Consider the following 16,235-nt stretch of genomic DNA (forward strand, 5'->3'; position numbering starts at 1 on the left):
TCAACTGCGTTTTCTGCAAAGAGAGGAAGAATCTGCTCAGAAAATTCCACAGGCAAATCCACAACGTGTGCACATACCCTAAAACTTTTGTATATATACGTTTATGATTGTCTCAATGGTTGAAAAATGCCCAGGTCCTGTGGCTGCAAAACCAGCCCAAATCATGGCCCCTCTACCACCATGCTAGACATTTGGTATGAGTTATTTGTGCTGTTATGCTGTGTTTAGTTTTCACCACAAGAAGCACATGACAATATAGCTAAACATCTACAATTTGTTCTCATCTTTTCAAAATGTATTATTCCAGAAGTCTTTTGGTTTGTTCAGATGCAACCTTATACATTTTAGCCTTGCTGCCATGTTATTTTTAGACATAAGATACTTTCTCCTGGAAACCATTACAAATATGCCATAGTTAATCAGTCTTGTTTCTACTTATGCTTTCATGAACATTAGCATTAAACATGCCCAGTGAGGCCTTAAGAGTGTAAGCGGTAGCTCTTGTTTTTTTTCTTCAGTTTCTCTGAGCATAGCACAATCTGACCTTGGGGTGAATTTGCTGAGGCCTCATATCCTGGGATGAATGTCAGCTCTCTTGAATGTTTTCCACTTGTGGATTTTCTTTCTTACTGTACACTGATGGACTCCAGGTTGTTTGGACATGGCTTTATAACCATGATTGCTAAGCAGCAAAACGTGCTTCTCTATGAACATTGTTGGGGTCTTTCCTCCTTAGTATTGTTTAAATGCGCACTTGAATGCTGCACACCAGCAAACAGCCAAAACTCCAGCTTTTATTAACCCCTTCCCGACCTGTGACACAGCGTATGCATCATGAAAGTCGGTGCCAATCCGACCTGTGACGCATATGCTGTGTCACAGAATGATCGCGTCCCTGCAGGTCGGGTGAAAGGGTTAACTCCAATTTCACCCGACCTACAGGGACAGGGGGAGTGGTACTTCAGCCCATGGGAGGTGGCTTTGCCCCCCCGTGGCTAAGATCGCTCTGATTGGCTGTTGAAAGTGAAACAGCCAATCAGAGCAATTTGTAATATTTCACCTATGAAAAGTGGTGAAATATTACAATCCAGCCATGGCCGATGCTGCAATATTATCGGCCATGGCTGGAAACCCTGATGTGCCCCCCGCCACCGCCACCGATCTCCTCCCCAGTCCTCCGTTCTGTCCCGTACTCCCCTCCGTCCTCCTGTCCGCTCCCCCCGTGCTCCGATCCACCCCCCCCCCCCGTGCTCCTATCCACCCCCCCATGCTCCGATCCCACCCCCTCATACTTACCGAGCCTCCCGGTGTTCGTCCGTCTTCTCCATGGGCGCCGCCATCTTCCAAAATGGCGGGCGCATGCGCAGTGCGCCCGTCGAATCTGCCAGCCGGCAGATTAGTTCCAGGTACATTTTGATCACTGTGATAAAACCTATCACAGTGATCAAAATAAAAGAAATAGTAAATGAACCCCCCCTTTATCACCCCCATAGGTAGGGACAATAATAAAATAAAGAAAAAATATATATTTTTTTGCCACTAGGGTTAGGGTTAGGGCTAGGGTTCGGGCTAAGGTTAGGGCTACAGTTAGGGTTAGGGCTAGGGTTAGAATTAGGGTTAGAACTAGGGTTAGGGTTGGAATTAGGCTATGTGCACACGGTGCGGATTTGGCTGCGCATCCGCAGCGGATTGACCGCTGCGGATTCGTAGCAGTTTTCCATCAGGTTTACAGTACCATGTAGACCTATGGAAAACCAAATCCGCTGTGCCCATGGTGCGGAAAATACTACGAGGAAACGCTGTGTTGTATTTTCCGCAGCATGTCAATTCTTTGTGCTGATTCCGCAGTGTTTTACACCTTCTCCCCAATAGGAATCCGTAGGTGAAATCCGCACAAAAAACACTGGAAATCCGCGGTTATTCCGCAGGTAAAATGCAGTGCCTTTTACTTGCGGATTTTTAAAAAATGGTGCGGGAAAATCTCACACGAATCCGCAACGTGGGCACATAGCCTTAGGGTTAGGGTTGGAATCAGAATTAGGGTTGGAATTAGGGCTAGAGTAGGAAATAGGGTTAAGATTAGGCTTGTGGTTAGGGTTATGGTTAGGGGTGTGTTGGGGTTAGGGTCGTGGTTAGGGTTGGGATTAGGGTTAGGATTTTGGATTAGGGTTAAGGGTGTGTTCGGGTTAGGGTTGTGGTTATGGATGTGTTGGGGTTAGGGTTGTGATTAGGGTTATGGCTAGAGTTGGGATTAGGGTTTGGGGTGTGTTGGGGTTAGTGTTGGAGTTAGAATTGAGGGGTTTCCACTTTTTAGGCACATCAGGGGTCTCCAATCGCAACATGGTGCCACTATTGATTCCAGCCAATCTTGCGTTCAAAAAGTCAAATGGTGCTCCCTCCATTCTGAGCCCCGACGTGCGCCCAAACAGTGGTTTACCCCCACATATGGAGTACCAGCATACTCAGGACAAACTGGGCAACAATTATTGGGGTCCAATTTTTCCAGTTACCCTTGCAAAAATAAAAAATTACTTGATAAAACATAATTTTTAATTCCTCAAAAATTATTTTTTATTTTCATGGCTCTGCGTTATAAACTTCTGTGAAGCACTTGGGGGTTCAAAGTGCTCACCACACATCTAGATAAGTTCCATGGGGGGACTAGTTTCCAAAATGGGGTCACTTGTGGGGGGTTTCTACTGTGTAGGCACATCAGGGGCTCTGCAAACGCAACGTGACGCCCACAGACATTCCATCAAAGGCTACATTTCAAAAGTCACTACTTCCCTTCCGAGCCCCGACGTGTGCCCAAACAGTGGTTTACCCCCACACATGGGGTATCAGTGTACTCAGGACAAACTGGGCAACAACTATTGGTTTCAAATTTCTCCTGTTACCCTTGTGAAAATAAAAAATTGCTTGCTAAAACATCATTTTTGAGGAAAGAAAAATGATTTTTTCTTTTCACCGCTCTGCGTTGTAAACTTCTGTGAAGCACTTGGGGGTTCAAAGTGCTCACCACATATCTAGATAAGTTCCTTGGGGGTCTAGTTTCCAAAATAGGGTCACTTGTGGGGGGTTTCTACTGTTTAGGCACATCAGGGGCTCCGCAAACGCAACATGACGCCCGCAGACCATTTCATCAAAGTCTGCATTTCAAAAGTCACTACTTCCGTTTCGAGCCCCGACGTGTGCCCAAACAGTGGTTTACCCCCACATATGGGGTATCAGGGTACTCAGGACAAACTGGACAACAACTTTTTGGGTCCAATTTATCCTGTTACTCTTGTGAAAATAAAAAATTGCTTGCTAAAACATCATTTTTGAGGAAAGAAAAATGATTTTTTCTTTTCACCGCTCTGCGTTGTAAACTTCTGTGAAGCACTTGGGGGTTCAAAGTGCTCACCACATATCTAGATAAGTTCCTTGGGGGTCTAGTTTCCAAAATAGGGTCACTTGTGGGGGGCTTCTACTGTTTAGGCACATCATGGGCTCCGCAAACTCAACATGACGCCCGCAGACCATTCCATCAAAGTCTGCATTTCAAAAGTCACTACTTCCGTTTCGAGCCCCGACGTGTGCCCAAACAGTGGTTTACCCCCACATATGGGGTATCAGGTACTCAGGACGAACTGGACAACAACTTTTTGGGTCCAATTTATCCTGTTACTCTTGTGAAAATAAAAAATTGCTTGCTAAAACGTCATTTTTGAGGAAAGAAAAATGATTTTTTCTTTTCACCGCTCTGCGTTGTAAACTTCTGTGAAGCACTTGGGGGTTCAAAGTGCTCACCACATATCTAGATAAGTTCCTTGGGGGTCTAGTTTCCAAAATAGGGTCACTTGTGGGGGGTTTCTACTGTTTAGGCACATCAGGGGCTCCGCAAACGCAACATGACGCCCGCAGACCATTCCATCAAAGTCTGCATTTCAAAAGTCACTACTTCCGTTTCGAGCCCCGACGTGTGCCCAAACAGTGGTTTACCCCCACATATGGGGTATCAGGGTACTCAGGACAAACTGGACAACAACTTTTTGGGTCCAATTTATTCTGTTACTCTTGTGAAAATAAAAAATTGCGGGCTAAAAAATAATTTTTGAGGAAAGAAAAATGATTTTTTATTTTCACGGCTCTGCGTTATAAACTTCTGTGAAGCACTTGGGGGTTTAAAGTGGTCACCGCACATGTAGATTAGTTCCATGGGAGGTCTAGTTTCCAAAATGGGGTCACATGTGGGGGAGCTCCAATGTTTAGGCACACAGGGGCTCTCCAAACGCGACATGGTATCCGCTAACGATTGGAGATAATTTTTCATTCAAAAAGTCCAATGGCGCTCCTTCCCTTCCAAGCCCTGCCGTGTGCCCAAACAGTGGTTTACCCCCACATGTGAGATATCAGTGTACTCAGGAGAAATTTCCCAATAAATTTTAGGATCCATTTTATCCTGTTGCCCATGTGGAAATGAAAAAATTGAGGCTAAAATAATTTTGGGGTGAAAAACATGTACTTTTTCATTTTTATGGATCAATTTGTGAAGCACCTGGGGGTTCAAAGTGCTCACTATGCATCTAGACAAGTTCCTTGGGGGGTCTAGTTTCCAAATTAGGGTCACATGTGGGGGAGCTCCAATGTTTAGGCACACAGGGGCTCTCCAAACGCGACATGGTGTCCGCTAACGATTGGAGCTAATTTTTCATTGAAAAAGTCAAATGGCGCTCCTTCCCTTCCGAGCCCTGTCCAAACAATGGTCCCCCCCACATATGGGGTATCGGCATACTCAGTGTCATGGGGATACAAGGAGGGCGAGAGCTAATAACCCGGGCCCCTGCAATTTCCCTCAGACTAGGGTAACCCTGTCTGACCCTCTACCTGAAGTTTACACTGAAGGTGTGCATGTTCAGGCCTCCACCCTCACCCTGATTCCTGATTCAGCCCTAGACTGAACACCACCGCCCACCACCCAGTGAATGCAATAGACCAATACCCACAGTTATAACAAACAAGGATAAAGGAAAATATACACCACGCCGCAGTCAATCAGGAATACACTATAAAGGTGCAGGGCAAAATAAATACAAATATAGGAAGGAGTAAATAAGACAAAGGAAAATACACCACCAGCAACGATTCTCCAACAACCAGCTCTCCACTCCGGACCGAGATAACTACGGATAAGACAGAAGCTATAATCGGCGACGCCCAAAGATCAGGAGAACCATTTAAAGGAAATGGGCATGGCCCAGCTTCCAATCCGAGGATCAGATAAATTAACCCCGGAGCAGCCAGACGAAAACTAGCCGACGCCAATGAGCAAACAGTGGTCAAACGCGGAATTACCGCTGTCTGTCAGACGACCTGGTCTGAACAGTGTCCGACATGACACTCAGGATAAATTGTACAATAACTTTTGTCGTCCAGTTTCTCTTTTTACCCTTGGGAAAATAAAAAAATTGTTGCTAAAAGATAATTTCTGTGACTAAAAAGTTAAATGTTCATTTTTTCCTTCCATGTTGCTTCTGCTGCTGTGAAGCACCTGAAGGGTTAATAAAGTTCTTTAATGTGGTTTTGAGTACCTTGAGGGGTGCAGTTTTTAGAATGGTGTCACTTTTGGGTATTTTCAGCCAAATAAACCCCTCAAACTGACTTCAAATGTGAGGTGGTCCCTAAAAAAATGGTTTTGTAAATTTTGTTGTAAAAATGAGAAATCGCTGGTCAAATTTTAACCCTTATAACTTCGTGGCAAAAAAAATTTTTGTTTCCAAAATTGTGCTGATGTAAAGTAGACATGTGGGTAATGTTATTTATTAACTATTTTGTGTCACATAACTCTCTCGTTTAACAGAATAAAAATTCAAAATTTGAAAATTGCGAAATTTTCAAAATTTTCGCCAAATTTCCATTTTTTTCACAAATAAACGCAAAAATTATAGACCTAAATTTATCACAAACATGAAGCCCAATATGTCACGAAAAGGCCATCTCAGAACCGCTAGGATCCGTTGAAGCGTTCCTGAGTTATTACCTCATAAAAGGACACTGGTCAGAATTGCAAAAAACGGCCAGGTCATTAAGGTCAAAATAGGCTGGGTTAAAGTGGTTATCTTTAGTGATGAACAATTAATCAAGGGTATTTGATTAGCAGCAACTGGCTTGCTTCTTTCGCTCTTAATTCCTGTGGAAGCATTAAGGGTGTATTAAATGTTGTACACACTGCTTTTGCTATTTAGTCTAGCTACTGTTAAATTAATAATTTTCTCATGTGTTGTTGTTCATCAGCGGTTGTATTTGCCTACTTTTATGACCTTCTAATGACAATATGTGTTTTTGTTATGTCCTGATTGTCCTGATACATAAAATCACACAATTTAAAGCGTACACTTAGTTTTTATCATGGCATTCTTATATAATAGGTGACAATTCTTTGATGTTCTTCTTAGGATCACAAGGACATCCAGGGCCTGTAGGTGCTTTCCAGACATTCAAAGGAGAACCTGGTCCACCTGGACTACAGGGTCCCTTTGGTCCAAAAGGTATTCCTGGTTTTCCAGGTGCTAAAGGAGAGCAAGGTCAGTATGTTCACTTTAATCTACTATATAATTGTCTAAGGGTCACTTCCGTCTGTCTGTCCTTCTGTCTGTCTTTCTGTCACAGATATTCATTGGTCGCGGCCTCTGTTTGTCATGGAATCCAAGTCGCCGATTGGTCTCGCCAGCTGCCTGTCATGGCTGCCGCGACCAATCAGCGACGGCCACAGTCCGCTCCATACTCCCCGCAGTCACCGCTCACACAGGGTTAATGCCAGCGGTAACGGACCGCGTTATGCCGCGGGTAACTCACTCCGTTACCGCCACTCTTAACCCTGTGTGATCAAGTTTTTACTATTGATGCTGCCTATGCAGCGTCAATAGTAAAAACATCTAATGTTAAAAATAATTAAAAAAAATCATTATATACTCACCTTCCGCCGCCTTTCCCACTCCTCGCGACGCTCCGGTCACCGCTCCATGCAAGCGGCAGGTTCCAGTGGCAAGGATGGTCTGCGAGAAGGATCTGCCATGACGTCACGGTCATGTGACCGCGACGTCATCACAGGTCCTGCGCGAGAAGGACCTGCCATGACGTCACGGTCATGTGACCGCGACGTCATCACAGGTCCTGCGCGCCTGCGCGAGAAGCAGGCGACAGGACTGCAAGGGGCCCTCGGAAGGTGAGTATATGTTTATTTTTTATTTTTTAACCTGTGACATACGTGGCTGGGCAATATACTACGTAGCTGGGCAATATGCTACGTGACTGTCCAATATACTACGTGGCTGGGCAATATACTACATGGCTCTGTGCTGTATACTACGTCACTGGGCAATATACTACGTAACTGGGCAATATACTACGTGGCTGGGCAATATACTACGTAACTGGGCAATATACTACGTAACAGGGCAATATACTACGTGGCTGGGCAATATACTACGTGGGCTGGGCAATATACTACGTGGGCTGGGCAATATACTACGTGGGCTGGGCAATATACGTGGACATGCATATTCTAGAATACCCGATACGTTAGAATCGGGCCACCATCTAGTTCAATATAATTGTGTATAGATATATATTACTAGCTTGCAAATAAACATTTTACCTATTTTTCTATAGGTCCAGTTGGTGCAGTTGGCTTCCCAGGTCCAAGTGGGGTGCCAGGAATAAATGGTATCCCAGGGCAGAAAGGAGAATTGGGTCCAACGGGGCCAACAGGTATGTTATTGTACATTTTATTTTCTCTAAGAAGATCAATTAACCCATTTTTTATTTTGGTTAGATAACATTTTATCACTAAAACATAATTCGTATTTTCCTGCGTATAAGACGACTGGGTGTATAAGACGACCCCCCAACTTTTCCAGTTAAAATATAAAATATTCTTAAAAGTCAGGGGTGCGGACCAATCTGCATATGGTGGGGATACTCCACTTACACTTTCCCTGTGAGACGCCCCCTCCCTTTATCATGGGACCACTCCCATGATGAAGGGAGGGGGCGTCTCACAGGGAAAGTGTAAGTGGAGTATCCCCCTATTACCTCATTGTGACAGCAATGCTTTCTGTGGGTCTCTGTGCTTGGGGGGGTGGCGGCGGCTCTTCTTTGTGCAGCGTGGGGGGCTCTGTGCTGGGGGGCGGCGGTGGCTCTTTGTGCAGTGTCAGGCTCCGCCAGCATTTCCTCAAAGCCTAGAAGCCCCGGCAGCTCCATTTTTGCGATGCAGTGGCCTCCTTGAAAATGGCCGCTGGGGGTGGTGCATGCTCAGTTTCAGATCTTGTCTCCCGAGATCTCGGGACGAGATTTGAATCTGAGCATGCGAACCCCCAGCGGACATTTTCCCGAAGGCCACCGCATCGCAGCAATGGAGCTGCCGGGACCTCCGGGCTTTGAGGAAATGCCAGCGGACCCCTGACGCTGCACAAAGAGCCACCCCCGCCGCCCCCCAGCACGGAGCCCCCCACACTGCACAAAGAGGAGCCGCCACCACCCCCCAGCACAGAGACCCGCAGAGAGCATCGCTGCCACAATGAGGTAATAGGGGGATACTCCACTTACACCTTCCCCTCTCTTCGTCATCGGGACCAATCTCCCCCACCATATGCACATTGGTCCGCACCCGCCCTATAAGACGACACCCGGCGTGTAAGACGACCCCCGACTTTTAAGAAGATTTTCAGTGGTTAAAACGTCGTCTTATATGCTGGAAAATACTGTACATACATATAGATTTTTATCAATGCTTTTAAACTTTTAGGTCCAAGAGGATATCAAGGGCCACCAGGTTCAGATGGCTTACCTGGTCCAATGGGTTTACCTGGTCCAGCTTCTATGGCTCATGGCTTCCTAGTGACAAGGCACAGTCAAACAACTGAGGTTCCACAATGTCCCTTCGGTACAGTTCCAGTCTATATTGGCTACTCACTTCTCTATGTACAAGGAAATGAAAGGGCACATGGACAAGATCTTGGTAAGAAATTATTATATTAAATGTCCATTGCTCTTGTATTTATTCATACTAACTTGGCTTTGTATATACAATCTCTGTATAAATTCTACAGTCATGACAAACTTTCAGATTCAGTGTGAGTTGGCTACAATTATGTTTTTTCAATTTTAGGTGCTGCAGGAAGTTGTCTTCGTAAATTCAGCACGATGCCTTTCCTATTTTGCAATATTAATAATGTATGCAACTTTGCATCAAGGAATGATTATTCCTACTGGTTATCTACTCCTGAACCAATGCCAATGAGCATGGCTCCAGTAACTGGGGAGAGTATTGAGCCATTCATCAGCAGGTAACCAAGCTGACCTCGCTACTCTATTGTTTGGTTTTTAATAAAAATGAATAAGACATGCAAAGAATATACTGAGATTGACATGCAAAACCTCGCCATTTGTGGTTTTGCAAGGTTTCTATGTAAATAATAGTAACTTAGTATATTCTTTTCTGCAATTGATTTAACTATCGTATGGTGGATTTGGCCATCCAATTATTCCCTATGGGACAAAATAGGATACAAATTTTGATTAACTCTGCCCAATAGGCATCCCCTCTCTACAGCATGCTTGTAGACTACTGTCGTCCAGAGTACAGAATACAAAAAGTACGGTAGTCATGAAGAAAAGGGATAACACATTCTATAATGGCACTAGTTGATTGTGGAGAGCCCTTAGAATCTTAGGTGTAGTAAGTTATTGTCCAAACCAAACAAGCCCTTTAAGTAAATTAATATTTGGTGTTATATGTTCCTCCTACATTTGGGACACTGAGAAAATATTAATCCCACCAATACAAAGTTATTTTTCTAACCTTTAAGTTTAGTTGACCTCTTCTTGAACTGTATGTCATGATTACTGTCATTCATTGTGAGACTAAAAAGTCTGTTTTTGCTTGTATTTTGTTAATGTTAGTAGTTTGTTTCATACTTTACTGATGATGAACACCAATGAATATTTTCAATAGGTGCAGTGTTTGTGAGGCCCCTGCAATGGTAATGGCTGTTCATAGCCAAACAATTCAGTTACCAGCATGTCCAGATGGATGGATTTCACTGTGGATTGGATATTCATTTGTAATGGTGAGCGTTCATGCACTAGATTTCATGATAAAAGTATGCTAAATGAAAACTACATTTTCTCACATATATTTTATTAATAATTCTAGCAAACCAGTGCTGGTGCTGAGGGCTCAGGCCAAGCTCTGGCATCACCAGGGTCTTGTTTAGAAGAATTCCGCAGTGTGCCATTCATTGAGTGCCATGGACGAGGAACCTGCAACTACTATGCCAATACCTACAGCTTTTGGCTTGCTACAATAGAGAGGAATGAAATGTTCAAGTGAGTTGACAATTCAATATTAAAACTTTGGTTTCATTAAGTTAATTTCAATAAAACTGGTTGAATTGTATGGTCAAAATATCAGATCTGAATAAATAAAATGTTGCCCTTATGTGTTGCTTCCAACAAAGAAATATCTCAGCTGTCTGCCCAGCGGTCTCTAGATGTATTGCTACTCCACATGTAGCTCTACAAATATCTTGCTAAATGTCTCTATGGCATCTGCAGGTGCTTAAAAAAACGATTCTCCTAATATCACAAAAAGTACTAATATTAAATTAGAATGAAAAAGATGCTGGTGTTACTAAAAAAAATACATCATTTTTGGAAATAACCAGTTGACAAAAATTACAGCTTTAAAAACCTGCAAGTGTTAGCAAAATTGTATGTTAAGAAATATATTTTATTAGATGATTAGAAAAAACTCTGAAGCCAGTCTTAATGAATCAGGCGATGGAGTAAGTTTTGCTTTATTTGTTAAAGAGGACCTTTCACCAAATTTTTCAGGTTGAATTGGATACACTATCTAATAGTGGCTGTAGAGTGGAATAAAATGTTTTTGCTTTTTTACATTTCTTCTACACATTGTGGAGATTATCAGCAATCAAAGTTTTTGGCACCTAATGAGTTACCGGTATGTCTTGTTAAGTAATAGTTGGTGTTATAAGAAAACAACTCATACAGGGAGAAGATGTACATTCCCCAAATAAAAACACCCGCTTAGTCTAAAAGGGGGATTTCTATGAACAAAGTACATTTGAATTATTAGATCTTGTAAGGAGAAACATTTCACTGCATGTCCTTAAGCAATGTTTTACCTCACAGAAGCTGTGATCCTGTGCTGTAATGTCTATACTCTTTTTCTTCCTCCCCTGCCCATGAGATGTGGTATGATCAGACCATGTTCCTGTATGGTCAGACACAGCCATTACACAGTACACAGTAGGGGCATATATGTAAGATTATCTCAGCACAGGAACATTTTATTTAAACACATCCAATTGTGGAAATAATTATTATTCAAAAATCTGTTGATTAAAATTGTAACACAGCGGAGTTTACAGATAGGCAGGGACCACAGAAAGTTCAGCATAAAATTTATTTATTCCAGAACCTCACATAAACATGAAAACTATATCATCCGGTTCACAGCCGGGTCCACAAAAACCGTCTGGATTCCACCCTGTTGCTGTGGGCAACCATATCTCTTGAGTGTGTCAGCCGCTTTGAAGTCCCTGGCTATGTGTTAGCTTCACACAGGCCTGGGTTGCACAGATCCTCCTGCTTTTCAGCTTGTGAAAGCAAACTGACACACCCAAGACAATCCTGAGAGTTCAAATGGGAATCGTGGACAATGTGCCACTCCTAAAACACGGAGTGGAAGGAGGGATTCACCCCACTACCAAACCTGCAAATCCCTCCAAAAATAGAAGCCCATGTCGGGTTTTCAACTACTTTGACCAAATCGACACTTACTTTTACTTTGCCTTGTAATTTACAGATGTTTTGCTGTAAACACAATGCACTCCAGTGCATTTAAAGGGAATCTGTCACCTCATTTTGGCCCTATAAGCTGCTGCCACCACCGTTAGGGGCTTATCTACAGTCTTCTGTAATGCTGTAGTTAAGACCCTGATGTAACCTGAAAGATAAGAAAAACAAGGCGGTCCCGGTTTGGTTCAGATCCGATGGGCATCACGGTCCGGGTCCGGCGCCTCCCATCTTCATGCGACGATGTCCTCTCCCTTGCTTCTGTCGCGGCTCCTGCGCAGGCGTAATTCTCTGCCCTGTTGAGGGCAGAGCAAGGTACTGCAGTGCGCAGGCGCCGGGAAAGGTCATAGAGGCCCAGCGCCTGCGCAACAGAAGCAAGGAGGATGACGACATCATATGAAGATAGGAGGTGCCGGACCCGGACATGCGACGCCCATCGGAGCTGAACCGGGACCACCCGTGGGTGAGTATAATCTAACTTGTTTTTCTTATCTTTCAGGTTACATCGGGGGCTTATCTACAGTGTTATAGAATGCTGTAGATAAGCCCCTGATGGCAGTGGCCGCAGTTTATAGGGCCAAAATGAGGTGACAGATTCCCTTTAATATGTCTCTATACGCATCCTGGGAGACACATACCGGCCCTCGTATATGATCCCGCTCACTGCCTCACAAAATGTTGATTAAAATGAACTTTGTTCGTGGGAAAACCCATTTAACTAAAGCTAATCCATTTGGTGCCAAGTACTTTGATTGCTAATATCTACGCAATGTATAGGTGAAATTACTTACAAATATAAATGTTTTATTCCGCTCCATCTCATCACCAAATTCCATCTCAATATGAAAAATTTGGATAAAGGTCTTCTTTAAGAGGCACAGGCCACTTAATGAATTTGGCACTTTACAAATTCAAGTCAGAGACTGAAGTACATTTCTGGAGTAAGTTACACCAGTACAGTGGCATAACTTTTTATGAATTTGACAGATAGATGTAGCCATGTCCCATCCTGATCATGCTCTGCCCATGTTGTGTAGCTGTCTGGGACTGGTGTACAAACACCAAAAGTTGCTCAACTTCTCAGTTATTCGAAAAGATTGTGACTTATTAAAGAGAATCTGTAATCACCTTTGGAGGGCCTTTACTTTCAAGTATGGCTATTCAGCACCTTTAAACCGCAGTTATCCATGCAGAATAACTATATCTGCAGGTTAACAGGTTTATCACATGTTGCAAGTAGGGATGAGCGAATAGCTTCGGATAACTCCTTATCCGAATAGCTATAGCGCTTACCGACTAGCTGCATCGGGAACCCGGATACCTGGAGCGCTCCCGATAATCAGCTGTTCAGCGCTGCATGTGACGTGGCTGTGTGACAGTCACAACACATGCATGGAGATCCTGTTTGTTGGGCTCTCCATGCATATGTTGTGCCTGTCACACAGCCATGACACATACAGCTGCGGTGCCGAACAGCTGATTATCAGGAGTGCTCCAGGTGTCCAGGTTCCTGATGCAGCTAGTCGGTAAGAGCTATAGCTATTCGAATAAGGAGTTATCCGAAGCTGTTCCCTCATCCCTAGTTACAAGTTCTCTTTAATATATTGCTGAAATTTATATTGACTAATTTGTCATCAATTTTAATTTACACAGAAAACCTGCTCCATCAACTCTCAAAGCTGGAGACCTCCGTACACATGTCAGCCGCTGTCAAGTATGCATGAGACAGACTTAAAGACCAAAGTTTTACAACACATGGTGCTATTTGTGTTATACAAGAAGCCAAATACTATATCAATGTACCTCACTATTGTACAAGAAAAGCAGTAAAGTGCATTATAGGAACTTACATCACTAACTGTGTTCTTAATGGTCCTTGTCCATGGTCCTTGTCCAAAGGCAAGACAGTCAAGACTAGATTCCTTATTAAGTACAAGATGGCACTTTGAAATTACATAATGTTATAATGCACTGATCGTTTCCAGCAAACAGAAGCTGATTCCTTAATTCATAAGGTGCTAGGAGATACGCAGTGCCTTATGCTGTTGACTCCTCTTATTTTTGTACTATATTTTAGATTTTGTTTAAGAAATATAAATATTTGTTAAAATCATTGTATGTTTTTGAGAAGTATATAAATAACTATTATCTGCACAAAACATAGGTATGTTGTAACTGGTAGCACACAACATAAAATCCCTTTTAGTGCCTTTTGGATATTTGAAATCTAAATGAGAGCAAAATACAGTATGCTAGCGTGACCGAAGTTCATCTAGTTAATAAACAGTAACTAATGTACATGAGAAAATCGTTTATAAGGCATTTGTCAGAGACAAGATTTAGCAATGGAATATGTGTGAGATACAGGTTTCTCAGAGTTGCATTTCTGTTTCCCTATGGCATTATAGCATTCAGTATAGTATCTGGAATCTCAAAAATATTATCATTCATTTATATGATACATCAGAACACATTCCTGAGTATACATTTATATGCAGATGCTAAATACAGTACTCACATATAATAAAAATGCAATTTCCCAGCAGTGAAATTATTATTTTAGTAATTTATGTCAGTAAATTAGTATATGCTAATTTTGTTAATTGATATGTACATTTTTAAATATATATATAATGTATAATGTAACACTTGTGAGACCAGCTCCCTACTGTATAATGACTGTTTACAAAATGAGTTGTCCACTTGCATCTGTATGAATGCCATAAAATACCATCATTTACAATTGGGTATCGGATATTGTGAAAATGGAGAGGCCAACTGTGACAGGGTTTACCAATATAGGTTGTGGTCACTAGAGATAAACGGATCGATCCAAGGATGATTGGATTTGAGTCGAATTTCTTAAAATTTGCCGTTTCAAGCAAATTTGAACACTTCAAGATTAGTTTTGCGGTTTTCAAAAAGTAAAACCTTTTCTGGCATCATTGCTAAAGCACTAGAGGGGGAAATGTCTTTTAGTCATTGCCGGGGACTTTTCCCCATAATGCTCTGCAACTATGACATCTATCAGATTGTCATACCTTGTACAGTGGTGGTCAGGACCTGGACCATCACAGATCAGCGGTGTATAGTTTGTACGGCAGAGTCGTTTTCCATCTCCAGAGTCACTGGGTGAGTCTCTGTCTCCTGTAGAGTGTAAGCACTTGTCAGCAGGGTCCTCTCTCTCTCTCCTGTAGAGTGTAAGCTCTAATGGTCAGCAGGGTCTTCTCTGTATCCTCTGTAGTGTGTAGGCTCTTATGGCGAGCGAGGTTCTCGCTCCTCTCCCTCACTTGTAATTTCCAAGCAATTGCAAGCTTTTCAGTATTGAGATTCACACAAATTTCTTTGCCTCAAATCGAATTTTTGGAAAAAAATGGTCAAAACCGGTAAATTAAAATTTTAAAAGATCTACACATCTTTAGTGACCACCAATCAAACAGTATGAATATCTTCATTTTTGGTATGAGCTATCCATCTCCATACAGGTATTAAGTTAATAATAGAACATTTTATAAGGAAATTTAGTTCTCTTGTTTTCACATCTTAGAAGAATACAACATTACTCTTACCTGTAATACCCCTAAATTCATCATCGTTAATGTTTTAAAGTCATATGTATTATTCAACCTTCAAAACAACAAAGTCCTTTAACAATGGTGACGTTTGCTGATTTGCCCATGATGTAGTACATTCTCATCACTATTCTGAAGTCAGTTTCATGATATGTATGTTATAATGCTTCATGGGCTCAGTTACAATGTTTCTAATTGAAAACCACCCTCATTAATGATCTAATGATTTTTCTGTTCTCTACTTGATTCGTCACCACTGTGTTTGAATTATATTTGTTTAACAAGTGTTTTATATGGAAATTCCAAACCACCCTTTTACAGCTGTTAAGGTTCCCTGTGCTCTTGTTGTGCATAACAGAAATATTCAGTTTTCAATAAACACTTATGTATTTTTTTACTGACTGACTATACTAAGTGTGATGCTGTTCTCAAAAAATACAATATTCAGTTTCAGGATTTATTTTAAGGTCCTGTACGATGTCACAAATTTTATAAAATGTAAAAACATGTCATTTTAGACACAAAGTAACCTTGATCAATAACACATGGAGTTGTGACCCTGCATGCATCCCAAAAATTACATATGAGTGTGATTAGCTTAAAGGAGGAAGTGGAGGAGGATTAAGTGACAAGAAAGTTTAGTTTAAAGTGTAAGTAAAGTGCAAAAGTGATTACCACGTGATCAAGAACTATGTGGGGCCCATTATTCTCTATGGAGGACTATGGGGGCCTATATTACTTTATGGAGGACTATGTGGGGCACATTATACTATATGGAGGACTATGTGGGGCATATTATAC

The 16,235-nt window shown here is 42.2% G+C and overlaps 1 protein-coding gene across 1 annotated transcript in view; it reads left to right on the forward strand.

The window, feature by feature from the left end:
- COL4A1 (collagen type IV alpha 1 chain) overlaps positions 1–15,835 on the forward strand; it is a 228,855-nt gene extending 213,020 nt beyond the window's left edge. Inside the window, exons 46-52 of the mRNA XM_077297015.1 lie at positions 6,438–6,566; positions 7,654–7,752; positions 8,789–9,001; positions 9,152–9,329; positions 9,998–10,112; positions 10,199–10,371; positions 13,516–15,835. Coding sequence (XP_077153130.1) covers positions 6,438–6,566; positions 7,654–7,752; positions 8,789–9,001; positions 9,152–9,329; positions 9,998–10,112; positions 10,199–10,371; positions 13,516–13,597 — 989 coding nt within the window. The 3' untranslated portion in view covers positions 13,598–15,835. The remainder of the gene's footprint in view (positions 1–6,437; positions 6,567–7,653; positions 7,753–8,788; positions 9,002–9,151; positions 9,330–9,997; positions 10,113–10,198; positions 10,372–13,515) is intronic.
- Positions 15,836–16,235: the final 400 nt, after the last annotated feature.

This window comes from Ranitomeya variabilis, chromosome 3, assembly GCF_051348905.1.
Source record: "Ranitomeya variabilis isolate aRanVar5 chromosome 3, aRanVar5.hap1, whole genome shotgun sequence".
Classification (NCBI taxonomy): Eukaryota; Metazoa; Chordata; class Amphibia; order Anura; family Dendrobatidae; genus Ranitomeya; species Ranitomeya variabilis.